A 13,943-nucleotide genomic window follows, 5' to 3' on the forward strand; every position below is an offset into this window, starting at 1 on the left:
CCCCCCCCCCCCCCCCCCAAGAAATGCTTGAAAGCTCATGTTTGGAAGAAGATAAGCAATTCACTTTAATCAAACATGATTGATGATTATGCTGGAGTATAAACAGCTATTATTTATTTAATGTTTTTCCATTGTCCTATTTCACTATATTTTACCTGATGGCATTCATGAGAGTGGTTTACATCTCCAAGTAGATTTCATTTAGTGTTTTCTTTGAAATGTGATTAATATTGTTTTAAAATACCTTTTACCTCAAGATAAAATAATATCCTTTCCAACTTCCTGTCTCTAACACTTAAATTGACGCCACAACTCCTGAGTGAATTCATTGTAGCGGAACATTTTGATTTAGTAGGGGATTAATCATAGTTTGGACTCTCTTACAGGAACTCGAAGAAGGCATCAGCAGCCACCAGCCTAGTTTTGCAGCACTGAACAGAACTGGGGATGGGATTGTGCAGAAACTCTCCCCCACAAATGGAAGCTTCTTGAGAGACAAGATGGCAGGTCTAAACCAACGCTGGAATACGGTTGTTGCTGAAGTGAAGGACAGGCAGCCAAGGTGATTTAGCCATGATGACTTGAGGGTTCAGGGGTGAAGCTATTCGGGTAGAATCTTTCAGGGTACGGTTAGGTGTGTTCAAAGTTCTTTTATGGTCTGCCATTACAATAGGAGTTTTACTGACATTTAAGATTTCCATTGTCTATGGATACTGCAAATTTTTTCTTTTACAGTTTTTTTTTTTTTTTCAAATTTCACTGTGATTTGGGCGAAAGTTTACAGAATAAATTCATCTTCCATACTGCAGTTCACATACACTTTGTGTCATGACATTGACTACAATATCCCATAATGCAACACCTCTCCTCCCACTTCTTCCCCATAGCCACTTCCCTGTGTCCTTCCCACCCATGCACTCCTGCCCCTCGAGCTGTCTCCCTCTGCCTGCACAGCCTTTCTGTTCTGATTGACCTCTCCAAGGAGTGTATCTACCTAATGTAAATCTTCAGCTCATATGTTTTGTCTTTGTTTGGCTGGAAGCCACAGGAGTGGGTTCAAGTCCAGACCTGAAGGACAGCTAGGGGCCATAGTCTCAGGGGTTCCACCAGGCTCTATCAGACTAGCAAACCTTGTCCCTTTTTTTTTTTTTTCCCTTTCTTTATGATTTTGAGTTTTTTTCCACATTTTTCTCCCACTCTGTCCAGGATCTCCTACATGGATCCTCCTCTGAGGTGTTGACAGTGGTAGCTGGGCACCATCTCATTCTTCTGGTCTCATAGTTGTATAGACTGAGGATCACATGGCACACCAGTCCCTTGGACTAATTGTTTCCTTGTGTCTTTGCTTTTCTTCATTCTTCTTTTTCATACTGCATTTTTAAGCAGTCCGTAAGTCTCACTTTTCTACTCACATATCACACATGTGAAAGATACCTTATTGGACTCCTTGGGTGGTACAAACAGTTCAGTGCTTGACTATTAGCTGAAAGGTAGGCTGTTCAAACCACCAGAGGCACCTCAGAAGACAGACCTGGTGATTTGCTTCTGAAAGGTCACAGCCTTGAAACCTCTATGGAGCAGTTCTACTGTGTACACGTGAGGTCATCATGAGTCTCAGAATAGAGACTCAGAATTGACTGGACAGCAGCTTACAAAAACAACAACAAAGCACACTTCTATTCCTGTTTATTATGATACAATGATTATGTAGAGGCAGCTTGAAGTTGTTGAAAGTGTGTTACTGGACTTCCAGTCTGAAGATCTGGTTTCAGGCTCCAGGACTCATTGGCTTACTTCCTGCCTCAGCCTCTGAGTCTTTATTGGTAAACGCTCTCCCTAGGTTGTCCTTAGTGTCCAGTGGCATATTATGTGCATATATGACAGTGCTTTGTGATAATCAAATTCCTCATGTATGCAAATATCAGATTCTGTTACAGTACACTAGATTTCATTAGTGTGTCTTATGGCTACAAACAAGTTTGATTACCAGTCAATATAATATTCAATGTTTATCATTATACATACTATTTTATATAATACTTCAACATTACTTGAAATTATTTTCTGAGACAGTCAAGGTTTAATGGATAATTGCTACGTTGCCTAATACGTTATGTATCTTTAAGGACCTTTTATTTTTGATTGATGATAATTTTGAATTAAGAAGTCTAAGAAATGTTTTTCTTCTCTTTTACCTCTGTAAATGATCTATTATTTTAATGTCAGCTATTATTTTGTTACAGACCAATGTAATACTTTATAACATCCAGTATTAATAATTTGGCATACAGTATTCAAGTATGATGTGGCCTATGGTTGCTTTTTACAAACTGCTATCTATTATTTTAAGTGGAGTCCCTGGGTGGTGCGAATTGTTACTGTGCTCAGCTGGTAACTGAAAGGCTGGAGTTGCTATTCTACCCAGAGACACCTCAGAAGGAAGGCCTGGCAGTCTATTTCCAAAAAACCAGCCCTTGAAAACCCCATGGAGTATAGCTCCACTGTGGCACACATGGGTCACTGTGAGTCAGAATCAACTCAGAAGCAACTGGTTATTATTTTGTGTGTTTTGGTTAAGAGAATAACTAGTGAAGAGATTGCCATGTAGCAGAGAGACTGTATTTGGCACCTTGCGTACATTGCCCTACTGAATCCTTACTAATATCCTTTGTGGGAACTGTTAGGCCCATTGAACAGTTTGGGAAATTGTGGCTCAGAGGATGAGGTTGAGTACTCTGTCCAAGGTCTTGTTGTAAGCGAAAGCATTATTGTATGCTGTCAAGAACTGTGCTGGACCAACTTGGGAAGACCACAGAGCTCTGTGGTCAGATTTCTCCCTCTGAGAATAAGAATTATGGCATTTCATTAGAGGATTGTTATATGAGAATTCATGAGACAGTGTTTGTAAAACAGTTATGCCTTGTTGCCTTGCAAACACTCAAGACATCAATTCTTGTAATTGCAAGTTAGCCTAGATCTTATCCTGCAAGCGTGGTGTTGCTGAATTTTGCCAGTGATTGATGGATTTGATCAATTTTTATTGAGCTTTGTGTTCAGCACTGAGAATGCAAACATGGCTAAGAAGCTCAGATACTAAGAAAAGGAAAAACATTTTGAAAAGAAATGAGGTAGTGGGATTAAAGAAAGCATCGTTAGTAAGATGCAGCATTGTCCCAGAGGCAGATGTGATAGGCAACACAGAGAAGGGATAGTTAGGGCGAATTCTGAAGCATTTGCAGGAATTTCCCATCATTTCCTTCTAGGGAAGGCTTTCTAGGGAAAAGAAGTAGAATGGACAAAGGTAAGCAGATAGGAACTAGCATGGCCACATCAGAGATCGGCAAAGGTGTAGCTGGGGAGGAGGATTCAGGGAGAGGGATGGGATTCCCAGCAGAGTTCCTGTGGGATCTTGCATGCGGTGGTAATGAGTGTGCATAGCAAGTCCATCTAGCTAGGAAATGATCCATCTCCTAGGCCTTCTAAAGCAAAAAGATGTACCTACTGGCAGGATATTAACAATAAATGTAGAAATTCCCTTGAAGATTTCCAAATGAGTGTGGTAATTATTGCTCCCGGAACTAACAAGGTGAAGCTAATACATATTTTACTTTTTTTTAAAGTGGAAAGAATGATGTATCTCTTTCTTAATATCTTATATTTTGACTAGAACGATATTTGTTTTCATAGATTCATGTTAAATTTCACTTCAGGTTTATAATGTATTTTAAATTGGGGCCACCTTGGAGCTTTGAGATGGAGCCCTGGTGGTGTCCTAGTTAAGGCATCTGGCTGCTAACCAAAAGATCAGTGGTTCGAACCCACCAATTACTCCATGGAAGAAAGATGGGGCAGTCTGCATCCAGAAAGGTTTACAGCCTTGGAAACCCATTGGGGGCCACTATGAGTCAGAACTGACTTGATGGCAGTGAGTTAACTTTTGGTTTTGGAGCTTTAAGAGCCTGAACGTGTACTGTTACAAAGTCATTGAGAATTATCTCCCTGATAAATTTGTTTTTGTAGTGAGTGTCTGTACTTAAATATTTATACAGTTTAGCATGGTGTTATTTCTTAGTGAACAGTTATCTACTATTTGAATTTGAGTTTATAACATATTTTCACTCTTTGGGTTAACATTTAAAATGTAGATTATATTTAGCTGGTGTACAGATGAAAAGTTTTTGTGAATAAAATATGTCTATTGAAGTTACTTGATAATGTTAGTTTCTTTCATAGCTTTATTTTTAAAACACTACATGAGTCATGACTATGAAACATTGGCAATTCAAATTCCTATACTTTTTTTTTTTTTTAAGGAAGAAAAGGGTCTATAATAATAATGGGATGTTTCCAAGTTGTTATGTATGTTAAATTTTCTTAGATACAGATAGTCTTATCAATGAGTTGATAATTGTTGATTAATTTTCAAGAAAACTGAAGCAGTGTTCTCCCCGATGGATACTTAATAATGAGAACTTGTGATTTTGTGGTGATTTTCATCAGTTATTAAAATCAGTCTTCAAATACCATAGACTGTCTACTGAATATATAGATGTTTATTTAGCATTTTATTATGTGTATTGGTTGCATCATCATGTTAGGTCTTTTTGTGATTAAAAAGAAAATGTCACAGCCATAAAAAATGTAAATTCTTGTTAGAAGTAACAGAATACAGTTCATTGAAAAATTGCCTTCTGTTTTAAACAAACCTCTAACTAGCAGCAGCTGTAATAATAATGAAGCTACCACTTCATTTTGTGTAGCTCTTAACAGCCTCCAAAACTCGTGTATAAAAATACACACTCTTATTTGTCATGAGTTCTAATCATACTCTCATCTACCGACAGATGGTTGATATTCTTATCAATGTTATTCTTACAACATTTTTAAGATGTAATTAAGTCATTTCCTTTTTTATATTGATCTATTTGTTTTCATTACATTCCTTTAAATCTTCGTTTTGTTTTTTCCTAGAATCTCTTTTTAAAACTTAGTGCTATACTGAAATATAATACTTACTTTAATGAACCAACCAGATTTCCATTTTTCTCTTGTCCTTTCTAATACTTTTAAAGTTTTTCCATTTCCCTTTACCTCACTTTGTTCTTATTCTTTCTCTTCTATGAATAACGTTGAATAATAGTTGCCACCCACTGTGAGTAATACTTTGTATAAATGAGAACATTCTATGTGCATTTTGCACTCAAAGAGAATTATGTGTTTTTCCTTGTTATTTTAGATAGATATTTTTAAAATGTTTTTTCCAACTTGTGTCATATTGTACAGTAGTGTCTAACTTAAAAAAAAAGACAACAAACCTTTGCATTACCTGTCTATATAACTTTTCATGATGAGAGAAGACGACATTCTTTATTTCGATGTTTTGAATTTAATTAAGGAAAATCTTTTATCAAATAATTTTCGATAGCACAGAATGTTTACAGTACTATTAACACTTCTTTAAAAATACATATACAAAGAATTATTAGCAATTATTTCTTTGGGGGATGTTTAGTGAAGATATCCAATATAAGATGTTTTGGTTCTTTGGGTAAAATTTCTCAATAGTTTTCAAAACTATATTCCTTCAGGCTGAAAGGAGAAAGTCAGCAGGCAATGGAATACAGGAAAAGGCTGGATGAGATTCTGTGCTGGTTAACAAGGGCCGAGGACACTGTGCAGAAGTCAACCACCACGCTGGAAGAGAACCGGCAAGAACTAACAGTGAGTGGTTTATTTGTTTCCCTGTTTGCTAGCGTCTTTCGATGCATGCCTGCTTACCCTGAAGAGCAATTATTGCAGGACTGAGGAAGAAGATGGGGAGAAAGTTCGTACTTTGAGGTGCATGTGTTCAGCTTGAGAGAAAAATATCTTTTTGTGGTTTTTGTTTTAAAGAGCAGCTATAACTTTAGTGTTGTTGCAGTAAAGTGTCACTCACATAAAAGTTGCCAGTCATTGTGGTCTCAGTATGAAACCAGAGTTTGGGGATATTCCAAACAGACTCCATCATTTTAGAATATAGTAATGCTGGGAGGTATAGTCTTTACTTTTCAATTTGGAGATAGTTAATGATTATTAGCTATTAAATTGAATTTTTAAGAAAACTCAAGTGAGCACAGTTGCTTAGCTATAGGCTTAATCAGGGTTGTATCCATCAAATTTCCTGTTAGTGCAACCTATAAAAATTATTCATGGCTATATATTTATACCATGTACAAAAATTAATGATATATAAATATGTAAATATATCCAAATAGTCATAAATTTTATATATATAAATACTTACATCTTGTGTTAAGACTTAAAATACTTGTAGAAAAACATGCTTAATGTGCTCATGTTTTTTGTGGAAAGGAAATTGTGTGTGTGTGCACTTGCATGCGGGTGTAAATGTGGGCCTGAAAGGCTACTCACTACTTTGATAAGTTTGTGTCTATAGGAGTGTAATGGAGATAATCTGGCACTGAAACTTTATTTTTCATTTTATATGACTCATAGTTGTTTGAATCATTTTTATGATAACATACAGAAACTGATTACTAACTTAAAAAAATTTCAATATTACAGTAAAGATTCTCACGTATAAATGTTTTCAGGTATTTAGTAATGGTGAAAATAATATATGACAACAACATTTCCTAAATTTTCTTTTTAAAATGTGACAATTATCTAACCAATTTGCTTTTGTTTTATTGAAAAATTTCAATAGTTTTCTTGGCACATCCCTTTTACGTATAATTTGGATGAATTACAAAGGGTGGGGTCGTACAGAAGAGTTGATTAGTGACTGTTGGAGAAAAGGTCACAAAATGCTACTTTTTTGTTTTTTATTAGTATAGAGATGATTTTTATTATCTAAAAAGAGAATATTAAGTTAGGAAAGTAATTATAATTTAATATGACTGTATTCTGAGAAAGAATGTTTTTGCACATGTGCACATAGGCACACACACTCTAAAGTGTGTGTTCACTCCTGTGTTTGTAATTTACAGTTTGTTGACATGCATTCAGGCTTCTTATAAATTAATTTACCATATAAGAAATTAAAGGTCCATATTTATAGAATACTCTTGGGAGGGATTCCTGACACAGTTCCTTGAACTTTCCCCAAAATGATAACCTTCTAACCACAGCTGTCTTCTGACCCCTTTAGGATTTAACCCAGGAGATGGAAGTACAAGCTGATAAACTCAAGTGGCTGAATAGAACTGAATTGGAAATGCTTTCAGATAAGAGTCTGAGTTTACAGGAAAGAGATAAAATTTCAGAAAACTTAAGAACTGTAAATACGACATGGAATAAGGTATGCATAGTGTTACATGAAACCAGTCTCATGGCTATTGATCTTGTCAAATATGTGGGATCATGTAACTGTGTGACTTTCAAGTATATCCAAACACAGGCACAATTTCCTAACATCTGCTAATGGTTGTAGTTATTTTTCATTCGTATGTCATAGATCGATGCATACATTATCAAAGAATACATTTTATTTTACATGGAATTTTTTGGCTTAGGAAATTTATGTTATATACTATGTTAATGAAGATATATTAGAACTAGGCAGTAAAATGCCAGTAATTATGAAAATGAAGACCTTAAAAAAGTTTCATGATGCAACACGTTACTTTTTTTCATATATAATTTTATTTTTAATGTTTTTGTTCATTCAACATATATGGAATGAGTGTCTAACTAGGTTTCGGGTGGAATGTCATGGTAACCTTAGTTACGCTTGTAGCTGCATGAACATTCTATTCCATACATACAAACTTGTATGTCTAGTAAGCATCTGGAATTAACATATGAAATTGAGTTCTTCATCTGTCTCCTTGTACCTTAATGTACTTTTCCTACCTCGATTGGTGGGAATTATATTGTCACAACTGCTTAAGTGAAAAAACTTGGAGTCAGTTTTATGGTATGTGAACTACATACTTTAAAAAAAAGAAACCAAAAAGCCCTTAATATCATCATCATTATCTGATCCTCCTTCAAAATATGTATCTGCTTGATAGATGGTTTGATAGTTGATGGTTACAAAAAACCAATCCTACTGCCATTGAGTCGATTCTGACTCATAGCAACCCTTTAGGACAGTAGAACTGCCCTATACAGTTTCCAAGACTGTACATTTCCCTCAGAGTGGCTGGTGAGTTCAAACCACTGATCTTTTGGTTATCAGCCACATGCTCTAACCACTATGCCACTAGAGCTCCTTGATTGATGGCTAGATGATTAGATATATAATAAAGCAAACAGAGCACTGTTTTAACAGTTGTAGAAGCTGAGTGGTAGGTATATGGGTATTCCCTGTCCAGTTACTTTAACTTTTCTTTGGTTTGAAAAATTTCATAATTTGACCCCTCCTCACTATTCCCATTACAACTGACTTGTTTTTAGCCCCATCATCTCTTACCTTGATTATTGAAATGGCTCCCAGTTGGCTTCCTCTTTCCTCCTTTGGCCCTTGTCGATCTTTTCTCAACATAGCAGTCACAATGATTTTGTGAAATCATAATTCAGATCAAATAATTCCTTTGACCAAAGCCCACTATTGGTTTTCCTTCTCACTCAAGAGCCAGTGTTTGTACTGGGACTTTTAACAACTCTCAGGTTCTGACTTCATTAGCTATTCTCTTTCCCTTGCACTCCTTTGCACACATATTGGCCACAATCTCAAATATGGAAGGCTCAGTTTATACATATTCAATTATAGCACACATATATATTTTATATCAAGGATGCCAATGGGTAATGTAGAGAAGGACATTGTGGTCCATTCATGAGCATTATGATAGACAAAATCAAGGCTTCCTTGATTGTAGGACTTTGAATATATTCTGTTATACTTAGGTGAATTATGAATGTGAAAGCCCAAACATTGTTTATTATGCAGAGAAGCTGGGACACATGCTGTAGACACATGCTGGGAAATATTAATGTGGAATATTTGATTCATCCATACATTCATTCACTCACTTAATAGGTTTTTATTAAATGCTCACTTCCTGCCAGCCACCATTTTCAAAACTGTGAACACAACAAGAGTATGACACTGCTGCTCCTCCAAAGAACGTATTGTGGGTGAGACAAGTAGATAAGCAATGACAGCATAGTGGTGCTCTGTGGAAACAAAAAGTAGAGCATGGACCTGGCTCTAGGGGTGACCGTGGAGGCTTTAGGAGGAGATGACTTCCAAACTAATTCATGAAGGGTGAGTAAGTATTGGCCTAGGTGAAGAACGCAGGGAAGGTCATTGTAGAGAGAGGAAGCAGCATGCGAAAGGGCCTGGAGGAGACTGAGAATGAACAGGGTGCCTTCAGGACCTGGAGGTATCGCCGTAAGATTATATCAGAGGGATGCTCATGGAGCCCAGATCCTGAAAGTGTCACCACATGTCACAAGGAATTTGAATTCTAGTTTGAGAACAAGTTTCCTTCTTGAGAGCTGTGGGCAGGTTTTAAACAGGGTAGAGTTACATTTTTGAAAGACTGCTATATCTCTACTATAGAGATAAATGGAGTGGTCCTAAGAATGGGTAGAGAAAGATTGGTTGGAATCTTTAGCAAAGTTTGTGGAGGGGGTGTCAAGTAAGACGGTTGATGAATTCAGGACATAGCTGAGTATCCAGTTGACAGAAAGAAGATATGTTTTTTGAGAGTTATTAGCTTCTTAAAACTCCATATAGTAAATGAAACCATTGGAAACCTTTGGTCCAGGAAGAGAGTCCATGATCAAGGATAAGAAGACCCAGTAGCCTACCCTGTAGGATGTTGGGATTCAATTGATGGGCAGAGAAAAATGAGCTTGTAAGAGACATGTAGAAGAGCAGTCAAAGAGGAAGGGCCAAAGTCAGGCACATACTATTAACAGAAGTCAAGGAAGGGGTGTGGACATATTAGATGAGGTTACATCAGCTAAGGACTGGTTGGCATTCTTAATGATAGCAGTGCCAGTAGAGTGGAAGACTCAAAGCAAGATTGCAGTGCTTAGTGATGATGAGGCTGTCCAGACAGAAGCTTAGTTGTTAAGGAGAAGAAAAGGGACAGAGCTATCATTTAGAATAACACTTCCCTTTAGAAAATGTAATTCTCTTTATTTATATAGTATTCTTCTCTTTTTGTTTGGTCTGATGCTATAGGTATGCCGAGAAGTGCCAATTGCATTGAAGGAACGAACCCTGGAACCCAGTTCCGTTTCACCAACAAGGATTGCTGGTAAGATAAAATTGATTGCTTTTAATGTACAACATAATCTAAATATAAACGTAACAACAGCTGTATGATTTTGAGACTATATATGAATTAGCAGGGAGCTCTGGTAGCATAGTGGCTAAAGCACTTGACTGCTCACCAGAAGGCTGGCGGTTCAAACCCACCAGCCACTCTTCGGAAGGAAGGTTGGGCAATCCTACTTCCATAGTGATACTGCCTCGGAAACCCAAGGAGGGGTCGCTATGAGTCAGGGCCGGCTCGACGGCACATAACCACAACAACAACAACAACAACAACAACAACATGTGAATTAGCAATAACTTACATCAAAACATCATGCAATTGTGATTTCTTATTCTACTTTGTTATTTGGAAAGCACTTTTTCTTTAAACACAAGACATGGTTGACTCTCCAGTGTGTGAGGTGTTCTTTCTGGTAGTGGATAGTACTTTTTGCCTTTTCCTGGAGTAGATGGGGCCTGAACATCTATAGGTCCTGCTGAGAGGCTGAGAAGAGGCTGGCCGGGAACACTGGGGAATCTGCTGGGTACAAGCTGCTTTTAAGGAAATCAGCTGTAACCTGCTGTGCTAACATGTTCCTGGGATGATGACTGAAAACAGAAGGGTTAGATAATGCTTGGGACCAGGTGGGAGATGGAGATTTAGAAAAGTTCTCCATTCCTGGGAAGCTGTTTCCTGGCAAATACTGCTTACTTTCACTGGTACCTGTTGCTGTGGTGTTGATTCTGACTCGTGGCAACCCCACGCGTGTCAGAGTGGCACTGTGTTCCCTCGGGTTTTCAGTGGTTGGTGGTTGGTAAGTAGATTTCCAGGCCTTTGTTTTGAGATGCCTCTGGGTGGAATTGAACCTTCAGTCTTTTGGTTAGCAGTGGAGCACATTGACTGCTTACACCACTCAAAGACTCCTCTGGCCTCATAGACCCCTTGAAGGGGTCTCGAGGAACCCCATTGGTCCCCACCCTTGATTTTGAAAACCTCCAACCTATGCACAGTGCCTAAGCCACTTGACTGCTAACCAGAAGCCTGGTGGTTCAAACCCACCAGCCACTCCTTGGAAGGAAGGTTGGGCAATCCACTTCTGTAGTGATACCTCCTTGGAAACCCAAGGAGGGGTCACTATGAGTTGGACAACTAGAGAGCACATAACAACAACAACAATGCATACAAAAGATACCATTTGAATTTACATTTGTTCAATTGCCCATGAGGTTGAATATATTTGCATATGTTTATTAGCTTTCTTGTTTTGTCTTCGATGAATTGCTGATTGATCTTTTTGTAGTGGTTTTTTTTTTAAGCTATTGTGATTACTAATTCTTTTTCTGTAACCTGTGGCTATTGTGATTACTAATTCTTTTTCTGTAACCTGTGGCTTTAAGTCTTTAGTTATGGTATCTTTTACAGAATTTTTAATTAGTAATCATTCATTAATGATTTATCCTTTCCTGTGTGTGCTTTGCTTCAGAGCTCCTTCAGTCCTCTGAAGTCATGAAGATACTCCTCTATATTTTCAGCTAATAGTTTTACAGTTTTGGATTTTTATTGCCTGGTCTTTAATCCCCCAGAAATTAATTTTTGTGTGGCGAGAGTGAGGTTAAGATCTGTTTCATCAGCTCCCCACACTTGTCGTGAGTCACTGTTTCTTCCAGCCTCATTTACTGAACTCTAGAGTCTTCCTTGCAATGTCGTATCTAGTCAGGCATATTTCTCTACCAAAAATACATTTAAAAATAAATTTTTCTTGGCCCCTTACGCTTCTATATTAATTTTAAAATCAGAAATTTGAGTATATGTATTTATCAACTTTCATATACACAGACCTGTTACAATCTTGATTAGAATTGCACTGAATTTACAAATTGACTTAATGTTTTTAGAAAACTATTTCAGTCTCATCTAATACACATGCCAAAGTAGATCCCAGGTGGATATGAAATTAATTTAGCAATCTATTGCATCAAAAACAAAGAAAAACAACAGCTTTTCCTCATTAAAAAAAAACCAAAAACCTAGGGGAAAAAATGTTCATCAAATCATTGGAAAAGACAAGCATTTCTAACTTTAAAGCCCTAGGGAAACAGTCTCCAAATACAGATTTATGGATCTGATGACTGTATTACATTTATATATGTTAGCATCTATATATGGAAAAGAAAATGCCACATTAAAAGTCCCCAAGTTGTTCTCAGCAATATGGCACGTGTTTGTCTTTCTATATAAGAACTCATCCACATTGATAAGGAAGCAGATAAAAAGTACAGAAAGTTAAAAATAATACTGCGTTTGGCATTAAAAATGAAAAATTTTCACCTTTACTACTAATCAAAAAACCATTAAGAGGAAACAATAGCAAGAGATGTGTGTTTATCCATTGAGGAAATATTTTGGGGGTTGATGCAGAATGTTTATCAGTTTCATGTGCTACTGTTGGGGAATCTAAATTGGTACAACTTTTAAGGAAAGCAATTTGCAGTGAATATTAGAAACAATTTTTAAAATATTCTCTGACTCAGTAGACCCAGTAATTCTACTTTAGAAATTTATATTAAACTGGTAGTCAGAAATAAGCAAAAATACAGGAAGATATTCCTTGCAAGTTTTTTTTTTTTTTTTTTAATTTCAGAAGCAATCTAAATAACCTGGTATAGGAGAAGAGTCTAATAAAAGTTAGTGAGTATATATGTAGAATATTAATAGGTATTTGCAATACTGTTTATTAAGAATGACTAACACTCATGTTATAAAGTAATATGAAAAAAGAATAGAAAATTGTGAATAGTTGTTGGCTTTATAATTAAGGAAAATACTTGAAAAAAAATAACACTTGCATTTTCTCATGGTTGTTATATCACCTGTTTTATTTTAATTTTCTCTTAGTATCGGTGGTTTGTTACTTCTAAGATACTGCTGCCCTAGGATGTTGTGAGACTGTTTTTATTGGTCTGCTTTATGGCTACCAAAGACATACAGATATTACAGGAAATATTGCAGCCATTTCAATATGAAAATATAAAATTAGAGTTTGTTTTTTTTTAGTTAAGTTAAATTTTACTTACCTATGCACATATGTCCCTGTTAGCTTCCACCATCAAACGGTCCTGTTGATTTGGTAATGTTTTGCTGTATCTCTTTATTTCAGTTCATCCTGGTGTCCAAAAGGTGGTGCTAGTGTCATCTGTAGCAGAAAGCCCTGCCCAGCCTCCTCGTACTTCAGAAATTTCACTTCCTGCTGATCTGGATCAAACTATAACAGAACTAGCCGACTGGCTGGCATTGATCGACCAGATGCTGAAGTCCAACATTGTCACTGTCGGGGATGTAGAAGAGATCAATAAGACAGTTTCCCGAATGAAAGTAGGTGCACAGTATAAAGCTATGTGCAGATGCTCTGTAACACAGAGAGATAAGATCAGTTTGGATTCCTTTTGTTTATCCTGAACTATGAAAGAATAAGGTTTCTACATTTTTTTTTTTTTTAATCTGTCAAACAGTCCTCTAGGCTAACCCTGAAGAGTAAAGCTTTTCTTGTATTTGTATTGTGGTGGTAAGATCAGATTGGTTTACCAACTCAAGCTGTAGACTCAGTGTATTTTTAAAAACTAAAAGTGATGCCATCAAGCTAGGCACATTAATGTAGATGTAAGCGAATATTACATTTAATGTTTAGTGTGATGTAGGATACTTTCCTGAAATGGCTTTTCAAGTTAT

At 36.7% G+C, this 13,943-nt stretch overlaps 1 protein-coding gene across 1 annotated transcript in view; it reads left to right on the plus strand.

The window, feature by feature from the left end:
• The window catches only part of UTRN (utrophin), a 731,009-nt gene that overhangs the window by 333,370 nt on the left and 383,696 nt on the right, over window positions 1-13,943 (plus strand). The window contains 5 exon segments of the mRNA XM_042782042.1: window positions 387-562; window positions 5,589-5,721; window positions 7,151-7,300; window positions 10,142-10,217; window positions 13,375-13,589. Coding sequence (XP_042637976.1) covers window positions 387-562; window positions 5,589-5,721; window positions 7,151-7,300; window positions 10,142-10,217; window positions 13,375-13,589 — 750 coding nt within the window.

Source organism: Orycteropus afer, unplaced genomic scaffold (assembly GCF_000298275.1).
Source record: "Orycteropus afer afer isolate SDZICR_OR568_19922 unplaced genomic scaffold, OryAfe1.0 scaffold00226, whole genome shotgun sequence".
NCBI lineage: Eukaryota > Metazoa > Chordata > Mammalia > Tubulidentata > Orycteropodidae > Orycteropus > Orycteropus afer.